Here is a 25,947-nt window from a genome sequence, read left to right as displayed (position 1 = left end):
TGATTCTGAAAATGACCATTCTGCACAAATAGTACTTTTACTTTTGGTAATTTAAGTATATTTTGATGCTAATACATTGGCACTTTTAAGTAAAATTTTGAATGCAGGACTTTTACTTGTAACAGAGTTACTGTTGTGTTGCAACTTTAACTTAAAACTACCACCATAGCTAAAAACATTCATTCAAGTACTGAACTGTACTCAAGTATTTCCATTTGATGCTACTTTATACTTCTACTCCATTACATTTATTTGATCAGTTACTAGTTACTTTGCAGATTTAGATTAATAATACAAAATGTAAAGCAACTCATAAATTAAGGTGTATTTTTATAGATTAAGATATCCAGTAGTAAATAAAAAAAGTCTAAAAAAAAAAATAGTCCCACCTTTATTATTAATGTTTACACATTAATGCACCACTAATTATAATCCAATAATATAATATCTATGATTCTGAAATGGACCATTCTGCACAAATAGTACTTTTACTTTTGGTACTTGAAGTATATTTTGATGCCAATACTTTTGTACTTTAACTTTAATTTTGAATGCAGGACTTTTACTTGTAACAGAGTTAGTACAGTAAAAGTAAAGTAAAAGATCTGAGTACTTCTTCCACCATTGTCAAGTACATTCACTCAAGTACTGTACTTATGTGCAATTATGAGGTTCTAGTACTCAAGTTTTTCCATTGCTTGCTCCTTTGACTTATACTTTATTACATTTTAGAGGCTAATATTGTAATTTTTACTACATTAATTTTAGGGCTACAGTATCTAGTTACTTTGTAAATTAAGGGTTGTATATAAACATGTAATTAAATACAATGGGTTGCTGTAAATTATATGATCCAATGGTGTAAAAATAATCTTATAAACAGTATTTTGACATTGATAAATTGCTATCTAAATACTTCCTCCACTAACTGTGGATACATGTAGCATGGCTGGATTTGAACACAGTTACAGTTAAAGTGGATGTGATTGGCATAACGCTGCAAAATTTGGGATTTGGGCACCTGATTTTTTTTTTTTTTGTGTGGCTTGGTATCTAGCTACAACACCACAACAATAACATATCTCTGTATCTACTGTACCTTTCCATCTACTTAAAGTTCACAACAGAATCCAACAGGGTTAGGAAAATTTAGCATTTAATGAGGACACGTTTTCATAGTTCCACTGGTGAATATAGCAAAGCAACGTCTCACATACACAGACAAGTGAGTGAAAGTTGTCCACGCTAAAGTACAAAATCTATCAAACATACACGCTGTTCAATCTTTGTGGTCTGACAAGTATTGACTAGTGAAACATTAAGACTCTATTATGACCCTATCAGGTCTTATTTAGGCATAACGTTATGCTATTACAATTTACAGAGTCTGAATAAAATAGTCCACCGTTTTAAATCTCCTCACAGAAGATTAACTTTTAAACTTTAGTCTAACAGGACAGACGGGGAAGTTTTATTTTTGTTCCTGTGTTAGTGCTATGAAAAGTAAATAGCTCCGGGTTAACTCAAATAATGACACTAAAATTCCCAGACAGGTTAACGTAGGAACATCTGGGGGAAGATGTACAATGTGTACAAATTTAAAAGGAGTGAATACACATCTTGAAGTAGTGATGATACAAACTCCAACCACCAGGGTCTGATCACATGTCGGGAGCCGGTACAGGTCGACGTATCGGACTTTATCATCACTGTCAAAACCTTTTTGTTCTGTATTTGTGACATCAAACGTATTAACGGCGTCTGAAGGCCCGAGAGATTCTCCAGGCGTTGGGTTCCTCGTAACGGTTGTAGAGGGGCTCGAGCCGCTGTTGTTTCTTCTGCTTGCTGAGGCGCGTGGGGTCGGACACTTTGAAGAAGGCCGGAGAAAACTCCACCAGCCAGCGAGGGTCGATGGTGGTCACCTCCCGCATGTACTCCTTGGTGGTCAGCACCAACTCGTGGTACACAACCCTGAGGATGAGAGAGGAAGGACGTCAAATTAAACAAAATTAACTATTATAAAAGGACATTTATTTCTTGTTTGACTGAGGTTTATGTCGTACCACTCAGGCTGGCGGTTGAACAGAGCACTGGAGGGGTGGATGTACACAACTTGCTGGTCTATGAGGGTGCGGTAGCCCTCTTGAGGATCCTTTTTGGCTGCATTCCTGAAGAAGCCACTGCAGATGGCCTTCTGGACCCGAACCGTGGCTTTACCACAAGATACCACATCCAGTTTATGTCTGAAGAGAAGAGAGCATGTTGGAGATTCATGAAAAACAAGACAGATATTTTAGTTTTTTCATATAATTCTGTAACTTCCCACCGGTGTTCTTTATGTATTCAAATCAAAACATTAACATTTTGGTTTGTTTTAGCGTCAGAATGCTATTTTCCCAATCTCTTCTAAAAACGTTTCCCTACGTGACCTGATGTAGGTTTCTGCATGGTGACGCTGCTACATATACACTATATATACATCCTTATAGTCCGTGTATTAACGTTTACACACAGTAACGTGCTCACAGTTTGGAGAAGCAGACAGGAGTACCGGCACAGAAGCTAAGCAATGTTGTCCGAAAGTCAGTAACACAAACAAACTAATGGATCGAGGCAGCAGTAGGCCAGCAACCTCTGTCTTCTACGAGGTAAAACTACTGTTTTTGTGAATGGAGTCTGGTCTGGTCTTGAAGACCGTGATATAACAGCTTCAGTTCCCTGTCGGAAAGGGCTGTCTGATGGCGAGGTGAAGCTGTGAAAACATTCTAAATATAGCGTACACTTAAACTGATTGACGTTTTTATGCTGCTCCCGTCCACAGCTGCTTTACCTCGCCGTCAGACAGCCCTTTCTGACGGGGAACTGAAGCAGTTATATCGCTCTTTTCAAAGCCACCAGACTCCATTGACAAAAGTATTAATTTGACTTTGCAGAACACTGAAGTATACAAATAACCCCACTTCAAAAAATGTAAACAAACCCTTTCCATTATTTTCAAACTTAGCACAGCCAACATTGACTCAGTTAGTACTAGCGTTCACTTTATTCATAACCTTATTGATTAGCTTACTTTGGTAACCTACATCACTGCTTTTTGCTAACAGCAAATTCCATTTTAAAAAGCTGGAACAGGACGCAGATGGATCCTCTCTTTAATGTTATTTCAGATTCAGTTGCTAACGTGTGTTGTGGTTCTGCCTCGTCATCTTGACAACTATACCTGTCCATGATACCCAGCATCTGTTTGCGGATGTCCTGGGCTCTGCGCAGGGAGCGAGCCTGGATGAAGTTCTCGTAACACCAGGGGTTGGAGAACTTGTTGTTCTTCCAGGAGTTGTAGACCGCCAGCAGGGTCAGGTGGTCTCCCTCAGGTTGATGAAACTTTGCCTTCTTCTGGTCAGCCAAGGCTTGCTTGTCCTTTAACACAAGTCAAATCATATTAGAAACCTGCCCACTCAGTCATATTAGATTTTATTAAGTCATATTAAACACAAGGTTTCATGGTGGACGTACCTTTGGTCTGTAGAAGACGTTCTGCACAGACAGCATGGACACGATGGTGAGCATCTCTTCACTGCAGCCCAGATGGACGGACATGATCAACATCTTACACAACATCGGCTCCAAAGGAAACTCAGCCATCTAGAAGACCGATACAAAGAGAGGAACAGATAAGAATAACTGGAGCAATACTAAAAAAGATGACAAGAGGGGAAATGAGGGGCATAAAAGCAACCACACACTGACACATTATCTGTAACTACAAAGAGCATAAATGTGATTTGATGTAGATTGATTCTCTTCGTCTTTGCAGCGGAGAGAAACCATCAAGTAAAAATCATTCCTCACCCTTCTTCCCAGCCGTGTGAGTAAGCCTTCATCATCCAGAGCTCCCAGCGTGTAGAGCTGCTCCATGGCTGTGATCAGAGTCTCCATGGGAGGAGCGTCCATGAAGTCAAACGACAGGAGGTCATTGATGCCCATGGCCTGGTGGAGGAAACACAACAACAATACAAATGTATTAGGTTAATCACTTCAAAAGATGAGAAAGTTAAAAGCATAAAGCTCCTCTGTCTGTCTCTGAATACATCCCGTCCATTCCTTTAGTATGTAAGCTTTGTTTCTAACTGGTGCTCACATTAAACGTGTAACATGTTGGTTGCAGAGTGACTGTTTTACCTTCAGAGACAGCACAGTGCTGGCCAAGTTGGTTCTCTGGATCTCAGGCACGTTGGTCGTCAGCATCTCGTCTCTGTAGGCTCTCTCTGTGTAGAGCCGGTAAGTCTTCCCTGGACCCGTTCTGCCGGCTCGACCCGCCCTCTGCTTGGCCTGGGCCTGAAATTGAAAACAGATATTGTTTATATTTTTAAAAATCAGTATGATAGCTAATTACATTTGCTGAGATATCAGGAAACCTTTGGTGTTCTTCTCCTTTAAGTACATCATAAATATATTGTACCTGTGAGATGGGAGTCACCACCAGCTGGTCGATGCCGGTCTTTGAGTTGTACACTTTCTGCTTGACAAAGCCGGGATCCACCACATAGTAGATCCCATCGATGGTCAGAGAGGTCTCTGCAATGTTTGTGGCAATGACCACCTGCGGGGAGGAAAATAAAGATTATTCCACATAATCAAAAAAACATACATCTTAGATAGGGTGCAATGCTGCAAAAGAAACTTAGTAGATACATATATTCCCATCTGTTTGAAAGTATACTGTTAAATCTAAGCACCTTTCTGCTGCCGGGGGGTGCCGGGTCAAAGATCCTGGTCTGCATCTCACTGGGCAGGGCGGAGTAAACTGGCAGGATAATCAGTTCAGGAACATCAGGTCCCAGTGACTTCATTCTCTCATACAGGATCTCACAAGCGGTGTCGATCTCTTCCTGTCCAGTCAGAAACACCAGGACGTCACCTGGACAGAGACGAGGGAGAGTTAGAGTTTGACATGGACTGATTTTTGCTTCTACTGGTGAAAAGGACACCCGAGTGTGTTTTCAAGACTTTAAAAATCATACCTGGAGGTTCGGTCAGATGGATCTGCATGACTGTGATGAGGCTGGCGTCCAGGTAGTCCGTCTCAGGCTCTTTGGTGTAGAGAACCTCTACTGGATAAGTTCTTCCTGGGATGGTGAAGATGGGCGCTTCATAGAAATACTGAGAGAACTTCACGGCGTCCAGTGTGGCCGATGTTACAATCAGCTTCATGTCTGTGCGTTTCTGTACAGTCTGAGATAGACAACAACAAAAAATACTCAGCGTCTCTTTTACTCTCACAAGTAACCCAACGTTTTCCCCCTGAATGTATGAAACCCTCTGCTCATCTTGCTCACCTTCTTGAGCAAACCAAAGAGAACATCAGTGTGGATCGTCCTCTCGTGAGCTTCATCCAACATGATAATGGCGTACTGGCCCAATTCAGAGTCGATCAGACACTCTCTCAGCAGCATACCGTCCGTCATGTACTTGATCACCGTCTCAGGGCTGGTGCAGTCCTCAAAACGGATGGTGTAACCCACCTAGAGCAAAACAAATTCATATTAGCCCTCCTGAGATCTAACTAAACAATTATTAAACAATTATAAAACATAAATGTTGTGATTTTACCATCATCAAATGGGAAGAAACTAAAGGAAGGATCACTCACCTCTTGTCCTAGACAGCAACCGTACTCCTCAGAGACTCTCTTGGCCACTGACATGGCGGCAACACGACGGGGCTGCGTACAGCCGATCTTCCCCCTGGTGGTGTAACCCGCCTCCGCCAGGTACTGAGTGATCTGCGTGGTCTTACCGGACCCAGTTTCTCCAATCACAATCAGGATCTGGTTGTCATGAACAGCCTGGGACAGATTAACACAGAGAGGAAATGTTACAAAACCAGCACTTGAGTGATGTTCCACTCTACTTACTATAGAGCATGGGCATGGCCATCATAGACTTCAATCATAACGTTCAACTCTTATACGCTTTGACAATTTATTTTAATTCATTAACTGAGTATTAATTACATTATTTAATTTATGATTTATGACTAGAACAACTTGACACACAGTGCTGAGCTGCATCTCAAATTAATCCTCAGGTTCCCAGCTTTCAGATGATGTACACCCCTTCTATGTGGCATCTACTGTTGACCTGCTATCACCCCTTAAAGCCCCCCTGTATCCCCCTAAAAAAGACAAAAATGGGTCTATTAAAAAAGTGCGGGGGGGAGTGGAAAAGGCTTTTATCAAACTTCTTTAGCACCAGAGAAAACTAATTAAGAAGAAATCTGGTCATTTGCATTTGGCAGATGTTCCCAATCAACACGTCTCAAAGCATAAAACGTACTTAAGCATCAACATTTGCTTCTTAAAAAAGGATATTCACATTTCCAACAGAACCTAATCAGACTCAATTATTAACTCCCATGTGAAGCATCCAAGTAAATCTGTGAAAAGTCTTCCTTTGGGTGTTGTTTTTAAATCTGTGACAGACCTGAATGAGCTGCTCCTTCAGCTTGTAGATGGGCAGGCTCTCCCTCTGCTCCAGGATGGAGAGCTGGGTCTTCTTTCCATAAGAGGCCTTGTTGCCTCCAAAAGCATGCTTCTTCCACTCTGGGATGTCGTTGGGCATCATGCCAATGCCTCTCATGTTAGCTGCAATCTGCCTGCCATCAACTGTAAAAGGAGGAGGACAAGTGTGCTTAATGACGAAAACCGGTGTTTAACGCTTCAACTAAAATCTCGTCACATCGGTAGCGTACGTCACCGCCAGATCTGCATGGTTGTGGCAGGATAACAAGTTGAAGAAGATTAATTATAAGCACATCACGTAGGTGCGAGGCAATCAGAACAGCGTCAGTAAGGAAAAAGGTAACGCCTGCACACGACTCCATGCCACAACCACACCCATATATAAAGCCCGATATGGAAACAAATACACACATATTGTATAACATATTTTCCTTTTTGTTTTATCTCATACTCTTGATTCAGACCTCTGTGGCAGGATAAGAGCGACCCTTGGAAACTGTCTAGACCACCTGGGGCCATGGAGGGGGATAGAAGAACACTGAACCATGGCCAGACTGTTCCATCCGGACAGATACGGGGCAGCAGGAAGCCAGATAACCATCTCCAGTACTGGCAAGCCTGAGGGGTGCTGCCTGCCATCACGGAGCAGGTCTCATGCTTGACTCAGACTGAGCTGTGGTTTTGATAAAGCGAGGCAAACACGCAGACTGGACTGAGCCAACAGCAAAGATAAACCTCAAATATATATTTAAATCAAACCTGGAGACAGAGGTTAAAATAATCAATATGCTAATTTCAAGATGGCAGATGTTTTTATGGCGACACAGGGATTTGACGTATCGTACTTCAGCAGACATCTGTGACTTAGATATCACTTAACGTACACATCTGATGCATTTCTTACCGTCTGGAAGCGGGTCGACCCAGTGTTTATTCAGCCCCATGGGGATGGAGTCCATCTCTGCCTCTCGTGCAGCCTGCTTCAGCTCTCGCCTCTCCTTCGCCAGAGCGCTCTGCATCATGGCAGCTTGAGACAGAGAGCCATCTGGATTCTATGGCCAGAGGGGAAACACAGGACCATTCTGTTTAAGTGGAGCTTTTATTAGGCTATAGATGCTGTGTATTTCATAGGGATGCATCGATTTATCGGCCAATATTCGCCTTGTTGACTATCATCAGCCTAAAATGGCATTCGCTGATGGCAGTGGTCGATGTTTATGTGTTTGTGTCGCATCAGTTTTGAGCCATCTAAATGTTGCGTTGGTTATTTACGGTGGGACTCGGGACAACAATAACCAGCTGCTGATTCAGAGAAGAAGCTACTGGCTGGACACGACTCTGCCGTGACGTAAGAGGCAACAGGTGCCGTGCCCACGTGTGGTTTACTTAACTTAACTGCACTGTTGTCTCTCCTCTGTGTATTTAGCGAGATATGTGATAACACGTTCAGACATATAACCGTACCTTGACGATCTTGACCGGGCTCATGTCCATGCTTTGTTTGGTGTGTCCCCTCAGGAACGGGGGCTCTTCTTCCACCAGCTCAATCTCCAAATCTTCATCTGAATGACAGTGAACAACATCAATGAGCACGCAGTCAACTCATCCACAACAAGTCATATTTCATAAAGCAAGACATAAGACTAAGAGTCTAGAGGTGTAATGTTCACTGAGTGAAAAAGGTATTGTGTTATTAAACTGGTTCTGCAATGGGTGGAAAATTTCTTACCCTCTTCATCATCAACTTTAGGAAGGATTCCTGTCTCGTCGTCAAAGTCAGGGAACTCTTCTTTGGACAAGACGTTGGCAGCAATCATCTGAGGGCAGACAAAGAGAATGAGTACTGGCATGTGAGAAAATAAACCCACAAAGGGAATCAGTGATTTCCTCAAAGACTTTAAGGCTGGCCCACACTGAAAGACTTTCAAATCTTAACAGATGTGAGAGACCCCACACATAACGACATGTTATGACAAATTTAACAGTATTGTTCCTATCATATGTGGTGAGCAACGCTTTGGCCAAAACAGCTCACCACACACTTAACTGATTCATTCATGAATGACAAGAGACACGACTAAAAAAAAAAAAGTCAATCTCGCAAAACCTCTCAGGATCAAAACGTGACTTTACTGTAAATAAACACGGCGGACGACATGGCTTGATTCTTGTGCAGTGTGTCCTCAGCATAAAGCAGCTTCTGCCACCTTAAATGTGAGCATAAGTCCATCCTGTATATAGACCCACCTGCTTGATCTCCCACTTCTCTGGATCAGAAATCTTGGTGAGCCTCTTGCGCTCCAGGGTGTCGTCCTGCTCCAGCTCAGGGGCGTGGCCCAGGTTCAGGTTGCTCGGCCGGTCGGGGTTCCTCATGGAGATCTCATCCCCTCCGTCCGGGCCTACGTTCCTCCTCCTGTTGGGGTTCAGGTCTTCTCCTGTCTCCTGGTCCACATCCTGGCAAAGAGAGGAGGAAGACCATTTATTTTCTGACAACTAAGGGGATAACTAATCTAACCTGAGAGAAGATCCCATGATGATGAAACTTTCATAATATACTCTCCAAATATCTCATGAGAAATTCAGAGCAGTTTAATCACTCATTTAGTTTATAATGACTCACTGGCTGAAACAATTACCTGCTCTGATAGAAAGGGAATATCAGATTACATTTACACACACATATAATTTGAAATCAATTAAGCACCAACGCTGCTATCAAGATCTCAATTTTCCAACCTGGCTCACACAAAGAAATCTGCACACACACACACATTTCAATTAACTGATTCTATTTCAGACTAACTTCCCAGAAACTTGTTCAATAAGTTGCCGTCTGTTTTTCTTACCTTCATACTGAGACTGGTCTTGGAGCCGGTGAATGAGAGCACCTTGATCTTGACTCTTTGGCCCTTGCTGACGACATCGGCCACGTTGGCCACACGGCCCTCTCTACGCAGCTCGGAAATGTGGACCAAACCCTCCCATCGTTTCCTACATACACAGAACAACATCATGGTTGACTTTACCAGCAGAATGACACTTTGAAACTATTAACCAACACTAAACTATTAGCAACATTTTCTCTCCATATCTGAAACGCTTTGCCGATACTATAGCTCGCTAGAGCCTCGAATCACAGTTTTCCATCTCAAAAGGTATGCATTAAATTTTTAGTTGGAGCCATACTCCTTCGATTCTGGCACCCAACAACACAGCAAGACAACATTTTCCATGTGTAACTTTAGCCTAATACTCTGAGGTGATTCCTGTTTGCCTCCAGGCAACACCTTGATGTCGGCACAAAAAGGGTCTATAATCCATACATCATAGGAATGCATATTCAACCTGAGCACAGACCTGAGCAGTTGCATTCAATTTACAGAATTGATGATTGGGATGAAAAAAGAACCTTTCATTAGAAACCAGTGGGCTGAGCTGCCACACTGAAGTTGGGTCAATTTTGTATTAATAGCACTCTGTTGACTTAATACTGACCTTAATCCCTCCAGCTGAACAAAGCATCCAAATTGCATGATACTGGTGACTTTGCCGTTGTATATGTCACCAACAGAAGGCTCCTCTGGTGGAGGTCGGTCCACGTGTTTGTCCTTCCAGCGATCAGAGTCTTTGTCTTTGTCTTTGTCTTTGTCTTGGTCTTTTTTGGGGCTAGGTGAGCGCTCAGACCAGCGGGAAGATTTGTCTCTTCTTTTGCCGCGATCTTTGTCTTTATCTCTGTCTCCATCTCTGTGCCGATCGCGGTCTCTGGAGTGAGACCTGGACCTGGAGCGAGAGCGATGGCGTCTCTTCCTGTCCTTATCCCGATCTCTGTCTCTGTCTCGATCTCTGTGTCTGTCTCTTTCTCTGCTTCGACTCCGGCTGTGGCGTCTGCTCTTTTCTGACCTGCAAGAACAAGTGTGAATAGAACATAACAGTGAACATCACAAGCCACTGTTGACATGACAAAAAAAAGTTGAATTCACACAATAAACGTCATAGTAGAAGTGCATATTTGCTGCTTGTGGTATTTGTTTCCTATTTTAACAAAGCAAACATCTATTAAATGTTAAATTTATATTTCAAGAAGGCAAATAAAAATGTGCGCGCGTTCGTCTTCTTACCTGCTCTTGCTGCTTTTGGTCTCTGTCCCGCTGACACTGGGCATAAACATCTCCAGCTCTTTCATGGCATCAGCGGCTACTTTCACATCATCTTCATCCAGCAGCTTCTGAGAAAGTCAATCAAACAAAACAATTAGCACCACAGTACCATTTAACATTCAATGGTTAACCTCTTTGTTTAGTTTTCCTATCAAATACATTTTTGGAACGCTGCACTATGCTACAGGCACGTTGGTCACCACAGGTACATGACTCCTTGTCTAATTTTGAGTATGCACACACAGCGAGGTGCAGACTAGTGTGAGCTTCAATGCAAGTCCATCACATGTCGCACCGCTCTACTCCAGATCACCCTGCTTTATCCCCCAAACATTTTCAGCCATCTTGGACCCCTCGTCAGAGTGTCTAAGCTTGTTTCTTATTATGTTTTAATGTACCTTACATACAGTTCATAGATCAGTCATTTGACTTACAGATCATCGTAGACACTACTAGTGTATGGGACAATAATAGTTTTCATGTAATTAAGGCACACAGCGCAAAGCACAGTCAAGAGCGCAGTGGTGGTAAATCAGCAAATTGTCCAATGAATGGACAATCACATTAAACCCTCTCATTCCATTTAACTACAGGCAGCAGTAGTTATATTGACAAATTGATTAGGAAGAGGAGAGTCAAGGCCAGGTTTTCCTATGAGAAAACTTTGCTTGTGCAGGATGTGTAGAGATGCAATGTGCAAATTCACAGCAGCTCAAAAATGAATATACTGCACCGCAGGTATACCGCAAAGGGTTCACACATCGTCTCTTTTTATGTTTAATTCTGTGCTTTTAAGTGTTATGAAGAAAAGCCTAATGGAAACAATCAGTCCATGTGTAAAGATCTTGTTTTGTATGAATGGTAATGGTGGCATTACATGTCAAACAGATACCACCAACAAATAATGTGTTAAAGCAACATACCTTTGGTGCTGGATCATCTGCTCGACACAGTGCAGGAAACAACTCCTTCATCTTGTCCTTTTCTGTCTTCGGCTTGACCGAAGCCTCAGAGACTGAAAATGGACAGTTATACATTAATTGCAATTTTGATTATTCCCAAGGGAGAGCTATGAAGAAACACGATGGCGCATTGCACGAGGGAACTACAGATATGTAGCAGTCACACAGTAAAAAAATAGACAGCATACAGGTAAACGATACAGTATTTTGGGGGGGAAATGTCTCAATGTTTTTGACCCTGAATAGAGTTCAACCAAAGCAAACCCATGTTTATTTGTTACAATGCTAAAATCAAATGTACCTCTATACAGCAGAGAAACTGTCACCTACACGGACTATTTGATGATCTTTTCTGTACTAGCTTAGCCAATACGTTGATTAAAACGCCACTTTTGTGAGATCAAGACTATTTATGTGCAATGTAAATGTGCAATAACACGTTGGTCACTTTTGCAATGTAAATACTGTAAATCTACTGTTACGAATATGTGCAATAATATATGCTGATCACTCTGTTTAATAATTATATAATTATCTGACGGACACTTTGTGCAATAACCTGGCAAAACTGTCATCTCATCAATATACATATTGCATTTTTATATTTTATATTGTGTTATATTTTATATTTATATTGCACTCTTTTTTAGCACCTATGGGATTGTCACAATCTAATTTCGTTGTACTACACAATGACAATAAAGGGCTTGAATCTTGAATCTTATTTACAGTTGATATGTTTAACTACAGTAAAGGAATGCTTTAGTTTGGCATTAACTTACCTTTACTCGCAGATGTCTTGGGTGGAGGTCGCATGGTCTGAATGAGCCTGAGCAAATTACCGACGAGAGAATCCTACAATGAAAACAAACAAAACAGAACCCAGTTAGTTACCACGTAAACAGTATACGTTAACTTACAACACCTCATGGCTGAACTTACTGTGAATTCAGCTCCATTTTGCAGCAGAAGAGCTTTGAATCCATCAAAGGTCGGTTGTTTTTCAGCAAGGTCGATGACAAATTCAGCTGCGAAACAACAAAACAGATGAACCAGTGAACAACATCAACAGCCAAGACAGCCAGCTCCTACTAGCTCAATAAACATTGAAAAACGTTGATAAAACACGAAGCATAGCTAGATTCTCACAATATGGAAACGCAGCGCTACTCAGACACACACACTTTGCATGGAAACAATCAGGAATAAACACGTTTCTGTTGTAATACATGCCAGATTACAGAGTTAACCGATACCACTGCTAGTTAACAACAGCTAGCTGGTTAGCATAAGCTAGCTAGTTAGCCCTTGATTTCAACGAAAATGTCCACTAAATCCTCACCTAAATCTTTATCACTGATTCCCAGATGGTTTTCCAGCTCCGTGCAGACCTTAGACACCAGAGACAGATACTCTAGCTGTGATAACTCGTCGACTCCTCCGTCTGCCATCATCATGATCCACGATGTCGTGTTGTGTTCACAGAAGCTAAACGGCAGACATATTGGATGAGGGCAACTTCCGCTTCCGTCTTGTTAGGTCACATTACGTAAGATTTGACGTAAGGTTTGACGTAAGGTTTGACGTTCATGCCCCTACTTGCCACAAGATGATGCTAGAATTCCTAACAACAAATGTATATGTCTCCATATGGGGGGTGTTTATTGTGAAATATCATTTTTTTATATAGTTTAACACAAAGTGAATTAAACATATCTTACAAAAAAAAAGTTTATTAAAATGTGCTATTAGTATAATTATTTTAAACTTAAAATGTAGTTTACTTTTTATGTACTTATAAGAGATATACTTAACAAAAGTATACATAAGAATACTCATACTGACAAGTACACAAAATAGTCTTAGTATACTTGGCTCATACTGACAAGTATACAGAAAAGTCTAAGTATACTTGGCTTATAATTAGTATAATTAATATAATATAATTAATATATAATAATATAGTATTATTATTATTATTATATATTATACATTATTATATATTATATAATATATTATTATTATATATATTATTATTATATAATATAATTCGTATAATTAATATAATATAATTAATACCATTATATTAATATATAATATATATAATATTATTATTATATATAATATATTATTATATAATATATAATATATTATTATTATTATTATATATAATATATAATATTATTTTTATTGTATATAATATAATATAACTAGTATAATTAATTAGTATAATTAAGTATTCTTGCCTTATAGGCCTTCAGAAAGGCGTGTAGTTGTGCTAACTTTTTGATAAAGTGTGTGCATATAACCTGTATATTTTCTCCTTATTTTGCTCCTAGTTCTTGTTTTTTTAATTGTATGACTTGTAAAATTCCCATCTTAGCAGATTTGAGCAGAGATATGATTGTGTGCAACATTTTATAACAAATGCGTCCAAAAAACATGCACAACTTAACTCATTTAATGGTTTATGATCTGTAAGCCCTTGGGATGCATAGCAAGAGCGACATTATGTCTAGCCTAGCCTTGTTGCCTAAATAATTTGTTGCAGTGTAATGAAGAATTTAGTCACAGTAATGTGTTTAAGATATTTTAATGTGTCGGCTGGAAAAAAACATTCTGTTTTAGGGACATAATTATGAGGACAGGTGTATTTCTTGGTCTGATTTTTATGGTTTGGGATAGTTCCAGTTTAGCAAAATCCCCGAACTCAACCCTATCCAACCCCCTTCGGGATGAATTGTACCCCAATTCCTCCCGACCTCACTAATCTCTGCAACCAGGCCACAAAATCTTCCAAAAAGCGTGAACGCTGCTGTATCACCACACTGTATTAATGCTAGTTTTGGAATGAGATATTCAACAATCACATCTGTGTTTAATTTTAAGGAGTCAGCATACTTTGGGCCATGTAGTGTATATCAACTTCTTACTTTGGAGTAACAAAGTGTTGAGAAAACAGCAGAATTATTAAGACATATGAACTCTACTGTGCAGAGTTTACAACAATAAATCACACCATGCAATCTTGAACACTCAGCTCAGGCTTCCACTACGACTTTATCTCCGTTTCTATCTTGGCCGGTACACAAAGTGTCACAGCATACAGTCATGATTCATGGTTTTGCACTTCTCTAACAGGTTGGGGTTTTTTTTGACTCGTGGAGACTTGGAAGTGTTTTTACTGTGGACCAGTAAATCAATACTGCATGTTGTACTACTTTGCATGTGCTGTCAGGCTCATTGTAATGAATAGTTTAAGGTGTATGGTGTTTATGTGGGAGTGCATGCTGGTATGCAGGACATCCTTCCTCCCCTCGTCCTGGGATAACCCTCCATACATAACTCCTTGATCTAATCTAACGGACCCTCTGACTCACACTGCCCTCTGTCTGTTTACTCGATATTTCCCTCTGTCGGGCATCTAGCTGGCACTCTCCTCTCAGACCCCCTACCTCTAATCTCCTTTTCTAATTTAATCCTCCCATAAACATGCCACTTATTTACTGCAACAGACTACCGCTTAATTCCCGATCTAGAAACCTTTTAATGACTTCATGCTCACTCTGATATTTTATCAATTTAAGAAGGAGGTAACCTATGACATTACGTCTGCATGTGTCTCGCAGTTACAGTTAGATAAACACTCTGTACTCTCTGGTAATTATTTTTGCTTCACTCGTCATTTTCTCACAATCCCACGCCTGCATCTTTAAAAGCATACATTTTTACATTTCAATGTCTTCCTGTGTTGACTCGGCCAGTAATGGCTTCCATCCCAGGAGGTTGCTTTTCTCAGAATTTTTCATTTTTCCAAGTATTTCCTCCCCCCGATGTACTGTCAAAAACACAACCTGGAATTTATGTAGCTGCTTGACATTTGGATTCTGTCTACTAGTAAAGAAAAATAAATTTTTTAATATAATTCAGTGTTTAAAAAACATATCAAATTGAGTCTGTTTGCAGCCAAGATTCATATAAGCACTGCCAAACGTTTAGAGCATAAACACCAGGGTTGAGTCCGGTCTCGAGATTACTTTTTTGAAGCCTTGCACTTGTCTTGGTCTCCTGCCTTGTTGAACTCGTAATTGTTATGGTCTCGGACTCGGCTATTGAGAATTTGACAAGTTGTTCCTGATTCGGGGTCAGCTGTACAGAATGTTTCCTGATTTTGCCAACATGATGCGTGGAAAAAAAAAGAAACCTCTGCCTCCTTAACGTACCTGTAGAAACCTGAACCGGTCTTCAAACCTAAATTCTGCACAATGAATATTTTTAATATTGTTTATAAAGATTATTTCTGTCTATCCTGACTCCTTAATCACTACATTAGCATTGGAAAGACACTATGTAAGGGTTAATGTACAGCGAGACGGTCATTATTGTGACATAAACCCCGACAGGGCGATACAAGACAGCACCGCCCTGTTTATTTCACAACAATGACCGACTCGCTGTACATTATCGCGCTTATTACACGGCTACTTACTTAAAAAAATCAATAATTTGACACAAAAATGGTCCGCCAGAGTCTGACATCAGAACTGCGCCCATAGCAACGGTCTGTTATACATAGCAACAGTCTGTTATAAAGAAATAACAGACCGTAGAACGCCGTGTACTCAACAAAGCCGTGTAATAATGCCTATTATGGGTTTGAACAGGATTCGATTTGCTCTGGCCCTGGTCTTAGACTTGACTTGGTCTGGACTACAGCCCTGATATACACACATGGCACACAAAAGTATGTAGACACTTAAACATACCACTCATACTGTATATAATAAATAACATCTCATTGAGAGACCATCTTGTGGGAAGGCCTTACCACCCGGCTGCAGGGATTTGCTCCCATTCAGCAACTAGACCATCAGTGAGGTCCAACACTGATGTTGGGTGATCAGGTCTAGCTCTGTGTTAGTGTTCAAGTTCATCCTTAAGGTGTTGGATGGGGTTGAGGTCAGGTCTCTGTGCAGGTCATTCAAGTTCTTCCACAGCTAACTGGAAAGAAAGTCTTTGTGGAACTGGCTTTGTGTTTTGTGTACAATATGTGCGTCTAGCGTTGCACAACAGGTGAAATCTGACGCCCGGCTATAACTCCAAACCCACACCTTATACCTACGACTCCTGTGCGTCAACAATGAATCAGCTTTAGAAGTGCTAGTACAGTATACTGTAACTGCTCCCCCTAAACTAAACCAATCCCTGGTATACTAGCTCCATTTATTACCCAAAATGTTTACCCAATGTTTTAAGAATTATATTAATAATGTGTGGGTTTGTGCCTTGGAGGAGTGTAGAAAATGGCTGTGAAACTGTGCACTTGTACCTGTGAAATGCTTTATTGTGAACACCTCAGCTGCAAAGGTGTGTTCAGGGAGGGTGGGTGAAGGGAATGTTGTTAAAAAAAAGTGTAATGTAATGCATTACGTAACCTGTTTTGTACCATTCCTCCAGTAAAAAAATATATAGAGAACAGTGTGTTTCATGAGCATATGTTCTTAGTTTATTAAGTTAGTCTTTGACAGTGAATTATGAACGAGTCTTCTTGATATCTGCATAACCGATGGGTGTTTATGGGATGCAATGTTGTGAAGTACTTTACTAATTACTTTTTATTGGTTGTTTACGACTAGAACAAGTTGACACATAGTGCTGCAGAGCTGCATCTCAAATTAATCTTCTTCTTCCCAGCTTTCAGATGATGTACACCACTTCTATGTGACATCTACTGTTGACCTGCTATCTCCCCCTAAAGACGCCCTGTACCCCCTAAAAAAAGACAAAAACGGGTCTATTGTGGGTCTCAGAGGGTTAAACCATGTCTCTGTTTCTTACTATGTTTTTTAAAATGATTGATAGATACATACAAATTGTGTATATTATCATTACTGTAATTATTTCATGTAATATGCTGCCTGGAGAAATGACACTTTACAAGCCTCTGGAGGGTTTTTAGGTTATTCTCCTTCACATCCCCTTGCAAATTATATATTTTTTTAATGTTGTTTAGTGTGTAAATAAGGAAACAAACTTCCTACTACTTGCTCCTAAAGTGGTGTTATTATGGTAAGGATGGAAAGCGAGGAGTGAGCGGAGGGATACTCAGTTGGTTGCAATCTGCAACCACACCACTAGATGTCACTAATCCTACACACTGCTCCTTTAATTGGAATTAAGGGGCCCCGGACCAAACCATGAGCAACAGACCTAAAGTGGAGAGGAGCGAGCGTCCACATACTTCTGTCCATAAAGGGTATGTGGATGAAGTGGATGAGGACAAAATGTCCATTCAAAACAACATTAGGTAATCAGAAACATGAAGTTGAAACAGGCGGCACCATGCTGCTTTATTAGATTAAAGTTTTTAAGATTCATACAGAATCTTTTTATTTTCTCTCTCTTTCACATTTGCACACGTTGCTACGCTTCCAGCCAATGTTTATGAAAAGTGTCCCCCCACTCCCCCCTCTTTTTTCCTTAAGCCTCCCCTGTGCGGTGTAGGCTTCCAGGATCATGTATGCATTTGCACCGACGGGGCTGTTTAAGGGCAGTCCTCTCACTGCCGTCCTCACCTGACCTGATTTGAGAGCAGGCAGGCAAGGAGGGGAGGGAAATGTATGGGCAACAGGAAGGGGGAGGGGAGTGGACTCACACTTACATAACAGGCCTCTAATGCATACAGATCACATGCTACATGTGCATAGCTGTACTGGATGTTCTGTGAGCGCTGATGAAACAAAAGAGGGAGAGGCTGAGAGGATTAGACAGACTGAGAAATAGAGATGAGAGGAGAAAAACAGAGCTACTGTTGGAGCTGATCCATATAAGATTCTTTAGAAGGAGACAGGGTGTACAGGGAGGGGGGGAGGTATTAGTAGGCCGTCCTGTCTCCCGTCCTGTCTCCCGTGGGCCCCTGTACTTGGATTTGCATTCTTCTGATAAACACACATGTTCATGTTTGCGTGAAGTACTTTTTAGCCATGTTTGCAAGGAGCCGAGCATAAACAGCGATGAAGCTGCTGGCTGACGTGCTTGCATCATGTTCAGTACACCGTGTACTTTGTGCTTCTGTGGTTGTGTGCATGCGTGTGAGAAAACGCCAGGGTTGGACGAAGACGAAGAAGAAGAAGAGCGTCTGCAAGCAGTCCTTGAGATTGGAGCATATAGTGAAATTGACAGCACAGCTGGCTGCAATGTTCTCCTGCTGCTGAGTGGAAAATTCCTGCCATGACGGAGCATGAAGTGTGTGAGCGGGGAGGAGGGTGTGTGCGCATGACATACACATGAGGGAGAGCAGGAGGAGGGCGACGCGAGGGGGCCGGGCTATCGTCCAACCAGCTAGTGAGGGATTGGTTGGCGGAAAAGCTGCCTTTGTGAGATCACAGCCCCCACAACAGCTTCCACCCACATGGCGGACTTCATGTGAAAAGATCCACCCTGCCCACACCAAGTTCATAATAAAAAAAACAAACCTGTGTTCTTGAGGAAGTCCAACCTTCAATCACTTACATCACCTGCTGCACACTAATGGACCCAATTACAGACTTCTGTACATGAATCAGAATGGACCTGGTGAACTACAGCTCGCTTATATATACTGCACAGCAGAGTAGCATGAATCACAGCCGTCCTTTATACACATACAGATAAGACATGTATCAAGAATTTCTTATCTCTAAAGTTGCATTTATCAATATTTTTTTTATGTTAATACTGGTTCAAATTACTACATGTAATGTGAAAAGCCTACAGAGAATTATTAGCTCTATGGAGAACTTTAGTGTCTTTTAGCTCATTGTTTTTGTTTTATGGTCTGCAACTTTACTGATCTAGTTCGACTCCAGAGGCAGCAGGTAGCTTCAGCAAAAAAAACTGTGATAAACCAAATGTACGCTATCTGCCCTGAAATAAAAAGCAGAAAGACAAAGTTACAACTACCTTGTGAACAGCCAGAAATATGACTACAATTGAATGATGCTCTGTGTCTGCTGGATACGTAAATACTGTAAGCAGCTGTCTGCTAAAACATTTACTATAACGTTGTGTTTACATCTGGTTCCACTATAGTGGCCAAAATAATCTATTAATGCTGCTCTCAAAAGGGTTTTTATCTAGATGGTAATCTTAAATTTGCGAAAGCTCTTGCGAGACTCGCTGCCTGACGACTATGGCTGGGTATCAGTACTGACCAAAATAACCCAGTACCAAGTACTATCGAAACTTCTCCAGTCAAACAATACCTGCAATCGACCCTTTTGTTTTGCCCAGATCCAGAAAAAAAAAACTATTTGTATGATTTTGCTTGCAACCAATCACTGCTAGCGTTCTTCAATTAAATGCAATGTGTGATTGGCCCGCTACCACAGCAGCTACAACCCATACCAACCGGAGTACACCAACGTTACCCAGCCCTACCGACGACCTATCCTAACCTCAACCATCTCGCTATAGTTTCACAAGTGGAAGGTTACCATCTAGGCACGACTTTAAAAAAGACGTCATAATTTTTTTTTTTTTGCTATATAAATGATTTTGCAAGAAAAAGTGTTTTTGTACGTTGATCGATATTTCATTCCAAAAATAGATTGCTATGATGCTTAAAACAATAAGTGTGTATAGTATATATATATCGATTCTTTATTATTATATACTTTACATCAAATGTAGCATGGGTCAGTAGAATACTTCCTTTTGGTCTACTGTAGTACATGAACATATCATGTATCCTCCTCAATAGGTTGGGGACACGGTCAGAATCTATTTTTATTTTTTTTTGTATTTACTTCATTTACAGTTTGTCATGTATTAGCGTTTTGCATATACGTTTCATTTATGTTCTTCCCCTGTACCAGGTTTGAACAAAGCCGTTTGCCTTCAAAGTTATCGAAAGCTGTCATTTTAATGTCTTTGTCATTTGACCACTAGATGGAGATACACCGTCAGACTGGCCGTGTCACCCTCAAGTGACCCTTTACAACCCGACGCTTCACTGCAGACCTTTACTCCACATCATCATTTACGTCTCGTGTCACCGGCCCGGACTCCAACCTGGATCCTTGTTTGCACAAGAAACCAATAACTGAAAACTCCTCAACCATAAATCCTATTTTACGTGGTGCATTTTCTGCCTCATAAGGTTTTTGGAAAGACATATTACTCCATCTTTGTACTGTATGAGTTTAAGGTGTCACGGGGGAGCTGATGACAGGCTTTCCACATTTTGCCGCACTGCTGGGTTGCTAATCCAAATTGCCCCAACTTGCAGCAAAAGCATGGATCATACAGCCATGACATGAGGATTTACAAGGAAGGTGTAATAATAATGTGGATTTTCTTTTCAGCATTTCAGTGAAAACAGAACATGCTGGAGTTCACTGAGGGGCGATAACACATCATCAGCAGAGAGACACTGACTTTTTTTTTTTTTGGGACTAAGCGTGCAGCCAACAGCCTTTCCCATCTGTGACGACGAATCATTCTGGGTTGAAGAACTCGCAACCTTGTGACCAGCTGTCTCTCACTGGGAAACCTCACAGCGCTCCGAGAGACATCGATTTGATCCGTCAATAAGTCAGACAGGATGTGCTGTGACGTGTGCTGATGAACTGAGCAGTGCTGCCAGCGCATGTCTTTCCACCCTGACACTGATTGGACCAGACAAACCTTGTTTACTCCTCATTTGGCCATTATTTCAGCCCACCGACTTTACATCTTTCTTTCTGCGTGCAACTGTAAAGAACATTGTTTTTTTTCAGATTACACAAATATTTTTCACCGAATGGAGGTGCTCGCATCCGCGCTGGTTATACATAGCTGTCCTCAATCTAAGTAGGATTAAGTGCTCATCGTGGATTATGCGACACGGGGACATTTACATTTTCATCTATTATTACTGAAACCTGCATCAGAGCATGTTTGAATGGGGTTTTCAAAGTGTTGATGCAGTGATAATGCACCTTTTATATTGGCCAAATGATCAATTCAAAGTAGGATTATATTTTAAAGGTGCAATGTGTAATGTCTGGCCGCCTCCAAAGAAATCAGGAGCAGCATTTCACCTCTACTACTGGATCCATACAATCTAAATCAACAGTCATCAGTTATTTAAAAAAAAAAAAAATACTAACTAACTGCAGGGCAAGAATATGCAAAATTCAACCATAGTGATGAAACTCTGAGAGCCGGTCAAAACTGCTTTTAATCTTCATGTGTGCCGTCAGCTTATAGAGGAATCCGGCGACCGCTTTGTGTGTTCCGCGATCTCGCAGCGCCACCATTACTGCGGTGGCAAGTTGTAGTGACTCTACTGTCTGTTAGCCGTGTTAACTGGTGACTTTCAGCTGAAAGCGTCCGTGGTTGCTCTTGTAACTTACTTAAATGGTTGGCGTAGATAATAAAAACAGATGAGTATGTATTTAAAATGGATTAAAGTCAAATTGAAGGCTTTTACGAGGACACTTGCATGTTTTGTTCGTGTTTTCAACAGCTTCAACACCGTCACTACGAGCAACCACGACGCCTTCTGCTGAGATTCACATGGTTAGCAGACAGTTTGTACACTACAGTTAGTTGATAGAGTATTTATTCTGATGGACCACCACATCCTCTAGGCCTAGACAGTGTCTCAGCACACTAACGTGTTTCACCATGTCAGGCTAACGTTAGGCAGCTGAGAACTACTCAGGTTCTTCCCGAACGTCAAGACATCTTTGTCAAAAGTAACGTTACATAGAAAGTAAAGGTAAAAGTAGAAAATTGTACACTTCTTCGGACAGCTTGCATTCAAACGTGTGCGTATTATGACCTTGCTGGTTGGCAGTAGATATCTCTCTGCATCACAAGATAAAAAAAACTATTACTTCTTCACAATCTTTTAATAATGTGAGTACATTTTTTGAATGTTTTAAACTAAAATTCTGGGCATATCTTACACATTGCACCTTTAAAGGGACAGTGTGTAAGATTTGGCAGCATCTAGCGGTGTGGTTGCAGATTGCAACCAGCTGAATAACCCTCCGCTCACTCCTCCCTTTCCAACACCGTTCACCTCGCTCTGAGGTCATCCTTACCATAACCATACTACTTTAGTGTAACGGAAGTCAGACGGCGGCTGGTGGTAGCACGGTTTTGCACTCTGTGGTTCACGTTACTGTAGTTTCACAAGCGTATCAGGGATCTACGGTGGCTAAGTTAACGAAGGTAAGCTAACGAAAACACAACCATTCTTAGTTTCAGGTGATTATACACTAAAGAAAAGTTATAAATATTTTATTCCATTTCTGCTAATAGATCCCCTAAATGTTACACACTGTTCCTTTAAGAATATATCCAGCTATAATCTTCTATTTCACCAATCTGGATTGCAGATATGATAAAGAAATTACATTTCGAATGTCTTCCCACATGCAGTGACTTCATCAGTCAACAAACTCTCTCTATATATATACACAACTGACAGAGACAATGAGGTGATAACAAGAAAAGGTTTTTGTGGGTTTAATTTATTAGTCCATTAATGAAAACCCTCCAGCACATGACGTAGCTGGCCGGAGAACTGAGAGCCAATAACAGCCCAAAGAGCCAGTGAGATGTAAATTTAGTCACATATTTATTACATAAATATATAGTAAAATAGACCAGCGACAATTACCATAAAAATATCTTCCTTTAAAACCCTGACCATAAACAAAGATTTGAAAATCACACATTGACATTTACAAACACGCTGATTGTCTGGACCTGTCGTAAGCAGCCCACCACAAAAACCTGACATCACACCACCCACTGGACTCTGGTTGGGAGGAGGAGGAGGAGGTAACAAGGGGGGGGAGGTGGTGGGTGCTCGGGAACAGCGGGGACGGGTAACCACGGGTAACCACGGGGGGGGGGGGACAGGTCCAGGTGAGACGGGGTTGGGTGTGATGGAGGTGTGGGTGGTGTGGGTGGTGTGAGAGGAGATCACAGTAGATATTCGGAGGTTTCCTGCGCATGTGTGTGTTTGTTTATTTGAAAGACAAGACAGTGTGTATTTATTTAGCCCAGAGCGTCGCCTAAAGCTTGACTGTATGTCCTCGCACGGTTGAAATGAATCCTGTTTGTTTTGTGACAATCTGAGAGTTTAAACAAAGAGAGATGAAAGCAACCAAGCTAATAATAATATATATAATATATTTATAGATAACAGAAGGCTGGGGTTTGTAGTATCAGGGCCATTTACATAGTATCCTGCACGCTGGCGCGTCACAGAAACTGAATAAACTTTTACATACTTTCTGCTACTCTTTGTGTTAACCCTGAAAATATATGAATATCTGGCACCTCTGGATAGAGAGAGAAGGAGAGAGCTCTACTGTTAGTACAGTGAATGGCTATGTGATTCCCTGCGTGTCCTGTGTTCACTGTTTTGCAGTAGACTCTAGTCTAAGATGTATCTGACTACTCTGTTACTGTATACGCTGCGAGCGCAATGTTTCATTTTACTCTGGATTCTTATTCCCTTTGGCTTCTTGTTCTCTCTAGAAATCTCTCTTCAGCATATCCTGATGTAGGACCGTGATGTGTACGAACCTGGACGTTTTAGTCGCTCACCGGCTCACAAAATAATCATCATAATGATCATGAAATGCAATCTTCTTAGTGACTCATAAGGTGGTTAAATTAGGTGAATTAGTGTTTTTACTCTCTTCGATGTATTATAAGACCTGGATACTGGACTCCAAGATGGCGCTTTACAAATATAAAACTTTCATGGATTAAAAAATCATAATATAAAGACTAATAATTGACCTTTGAAGTTTGAGTTGTCCTGGCAAAAGTTTTTCAGACATCTTTTATAAGGGGAAAATGCTTTTTTGGTGTTTGTTTTTTTGTCTCATGTAAAACCAAAAGTCAACGCTGACTTTTTTCAAGTTATACAATGTTACTACGTTGCTTACGTAATGTAGTCTACTTAACTATGATACCAAACGGTACGTACGCGACGTAGTAACGTTGTGTAACATTATGTAGCGCTACAGGACTTTCACCCAGGAGCCGGGTGTGCGTGTCCTGTGTGAAACCAAAAGTCAACGTTACTTATTTCAAGATATGTAACGTTACTAACTAGCGCATGTAACGTAGCCAACTTAACTACGTAACAAACGACTTGTGTGGAAATTGACACGTGCAAAACTGAGCGTCATAGTTTGAAGTAGGGCTGCCACGATATCAGCTTTTCACGCCAAAATAATTTATAATAACGATATTATCGTGATATCTATGGAAAATATCTATCAGTCAAATTCATCTTTAAATTTGTTTATTTAGTCTCTTTTTTGGCAAATGAATTACACTCAAAATACGAGTGTAGGGAGGTGGAGAGAGAGTCTGTCACCATAACTGTACAAAAGCTTGATTTAAGAGGCGCTGGATTATTTATTATTCATTATTTCGTCAATACCGGTCATCACCACTAGTTTGAAGCGTAGGGCCACCGACAAAGCCACCGTATCTGACAAGTTGGGAGTGAGAACGTGTCGCCAGACGACATATGAAAGCAATACTACTGAATAAAACAGTATACTCCTTTACATATGTTCTGCCATCAGTGGCAGTGTCTGTTGAGTGAAGAACAAATCTTGTGCCATCTTTGATTTTACATGGCATATACTGACTTAAGAGAGCGTTCTTGGTCATGTTGTTGACTTAAAAGGAAGAGACCTTTCTGAGTCAAAGTAAATGTGATTTTTGTTATTTTAATATATTTTATTTCCACCTTATGAGTCTCTACCATTGCCTTCAACCTAGTTCCTTAATCTGATGAGCCGATGAGTGGCTGAAATGTCAGAGTTTCCGGAGATGCCCTGATCCAGGACCGTGATGATGGTCCTGGATCAGGGCGGGTGACAACCTTGCTTCAACCTCTCACACTTTGTTGTTCCCGGTTGTCTTCAGAGATAATAGCCTGGTTAATAGTTTGCATGGGGGAGCTGTGACAACAGGTTGACACGCTTTCAACACAACTGACAAAAACACCTCACATCCTATCTTTGGCACCTTCCGACTAACCCTGATCCTGAGCGGAAAAGGTCGTGACCCCTGAGTGTCTGCAGAACACATCGTAGTTTTCCCAGCAGCCTCTGTAGTCACAGTGAAGCAAGGAACTCTTGAAGGAGTGATACAAAAGTAAGAAAGGTAGTTGTATTAGCTGTTGTAGTGTTTTTTTTATAGCTCATTTGCATGGTTATTTTTTTCTGTTAAACATCTACTGCTGGTTTGAAGTCATAGTATGTTAATATACTGAGCAGGCTGAACAGGGTCCTTGAGA

At 41.0% G+C, this 25,947-nt stretch overlaps 1 protein-coding gene across 1 annotated transcript; it reads right to left on the bottom strand.

Moving 5' to 3' along the window:
• Positions 1-1,139: 1,139 nt before the first annotated feature.
• Positions 1,140-13,167, bottom strand: LOC141757990 (ATP-dependent RNA helicase DHX8). Its single transcript, XM_074618990.1, has 23 exons — positions 12,982-13,167; positions 12,582-12,667; positions 12,422-12,494; positions 11,601-11,692; positions 10,639-10,745; positions 10,016-10,420; positions 9,367-9,511; positions 8,768-8,974; positions 8,250-8,337; positions 7,985-8,082; positions 7,425-7,572; positions 6,483-6,664; positions 5,651-5,845; positions 5,337-5,522; positions 5,022-5,232; positions 4,737-4,918; positions 4,460-4,600; positions 4,180-4,335; positions 3,850-3,987; positions 3,514-3,642; positions 3,221-3,417; positions 2,064-2,243; positions 1,140-1,971 (listed from the first exon to the last, which is right to left on the bottom strand). The coding sequence occupies exons 1-23, from the start codon at positions 13,094-13,096 to the stop codon at positions 1,752-1,754; spliced, it is 3,681 nt and encodes a 1,226-aa protein (XP_074475091.1). The 5' UTR covers positions 13,097-13,167; the 3' UTR covers positions 1,140-1,751.
• Positions 13,168-25,947: the final 12,780 nt, after the last annotated feature.

This window comes from Sebastes fasciatus, chromosome 20 (assembly GCF_043250625.1).
Source record: "Sebastes fasciatus isolate fSebFas1 chromosome 20, fSebFas1.pri, whole genome shotgun sequence".
Lineage (NCBI taxonomy): Eukaryota > Metazoa > Chordata > Actinopteri > Perciformes > Sebastidae > Sebastes > Sebastes fasciatus.
This window is presented reverse-complemented; position numbering and strand designations above follow the sequence as displayed.

What these genes read in the sequence shown, in the direction of transcription:
- LOC141757990 (XM_074618990.1), bottom strand. Translation starts at nt 13,096, where the DNA reads ATGATGATGGCAGACGGAGGAGTCGACGAGTTATCACAGCTAGAGTAT. An exon ending in GTTCAGCTGGAGGGATTAAG is followed by an intron (nt 9,512 to 10,015) that starts GTCAGTATTAAG and finishes CTGTGTATGTAG; the next exon opens with GAAACGATGGGAGGGTTTGG. An exon ending in AGACCAGTCTCAGTATGAAG is followed by an intron (nt 8,975 to 9,366) that starts GTAAGAAAAACA and finishes TCTCTTTGCCAG; the next exon opens with GATGTGGACCAGGAGACAGG.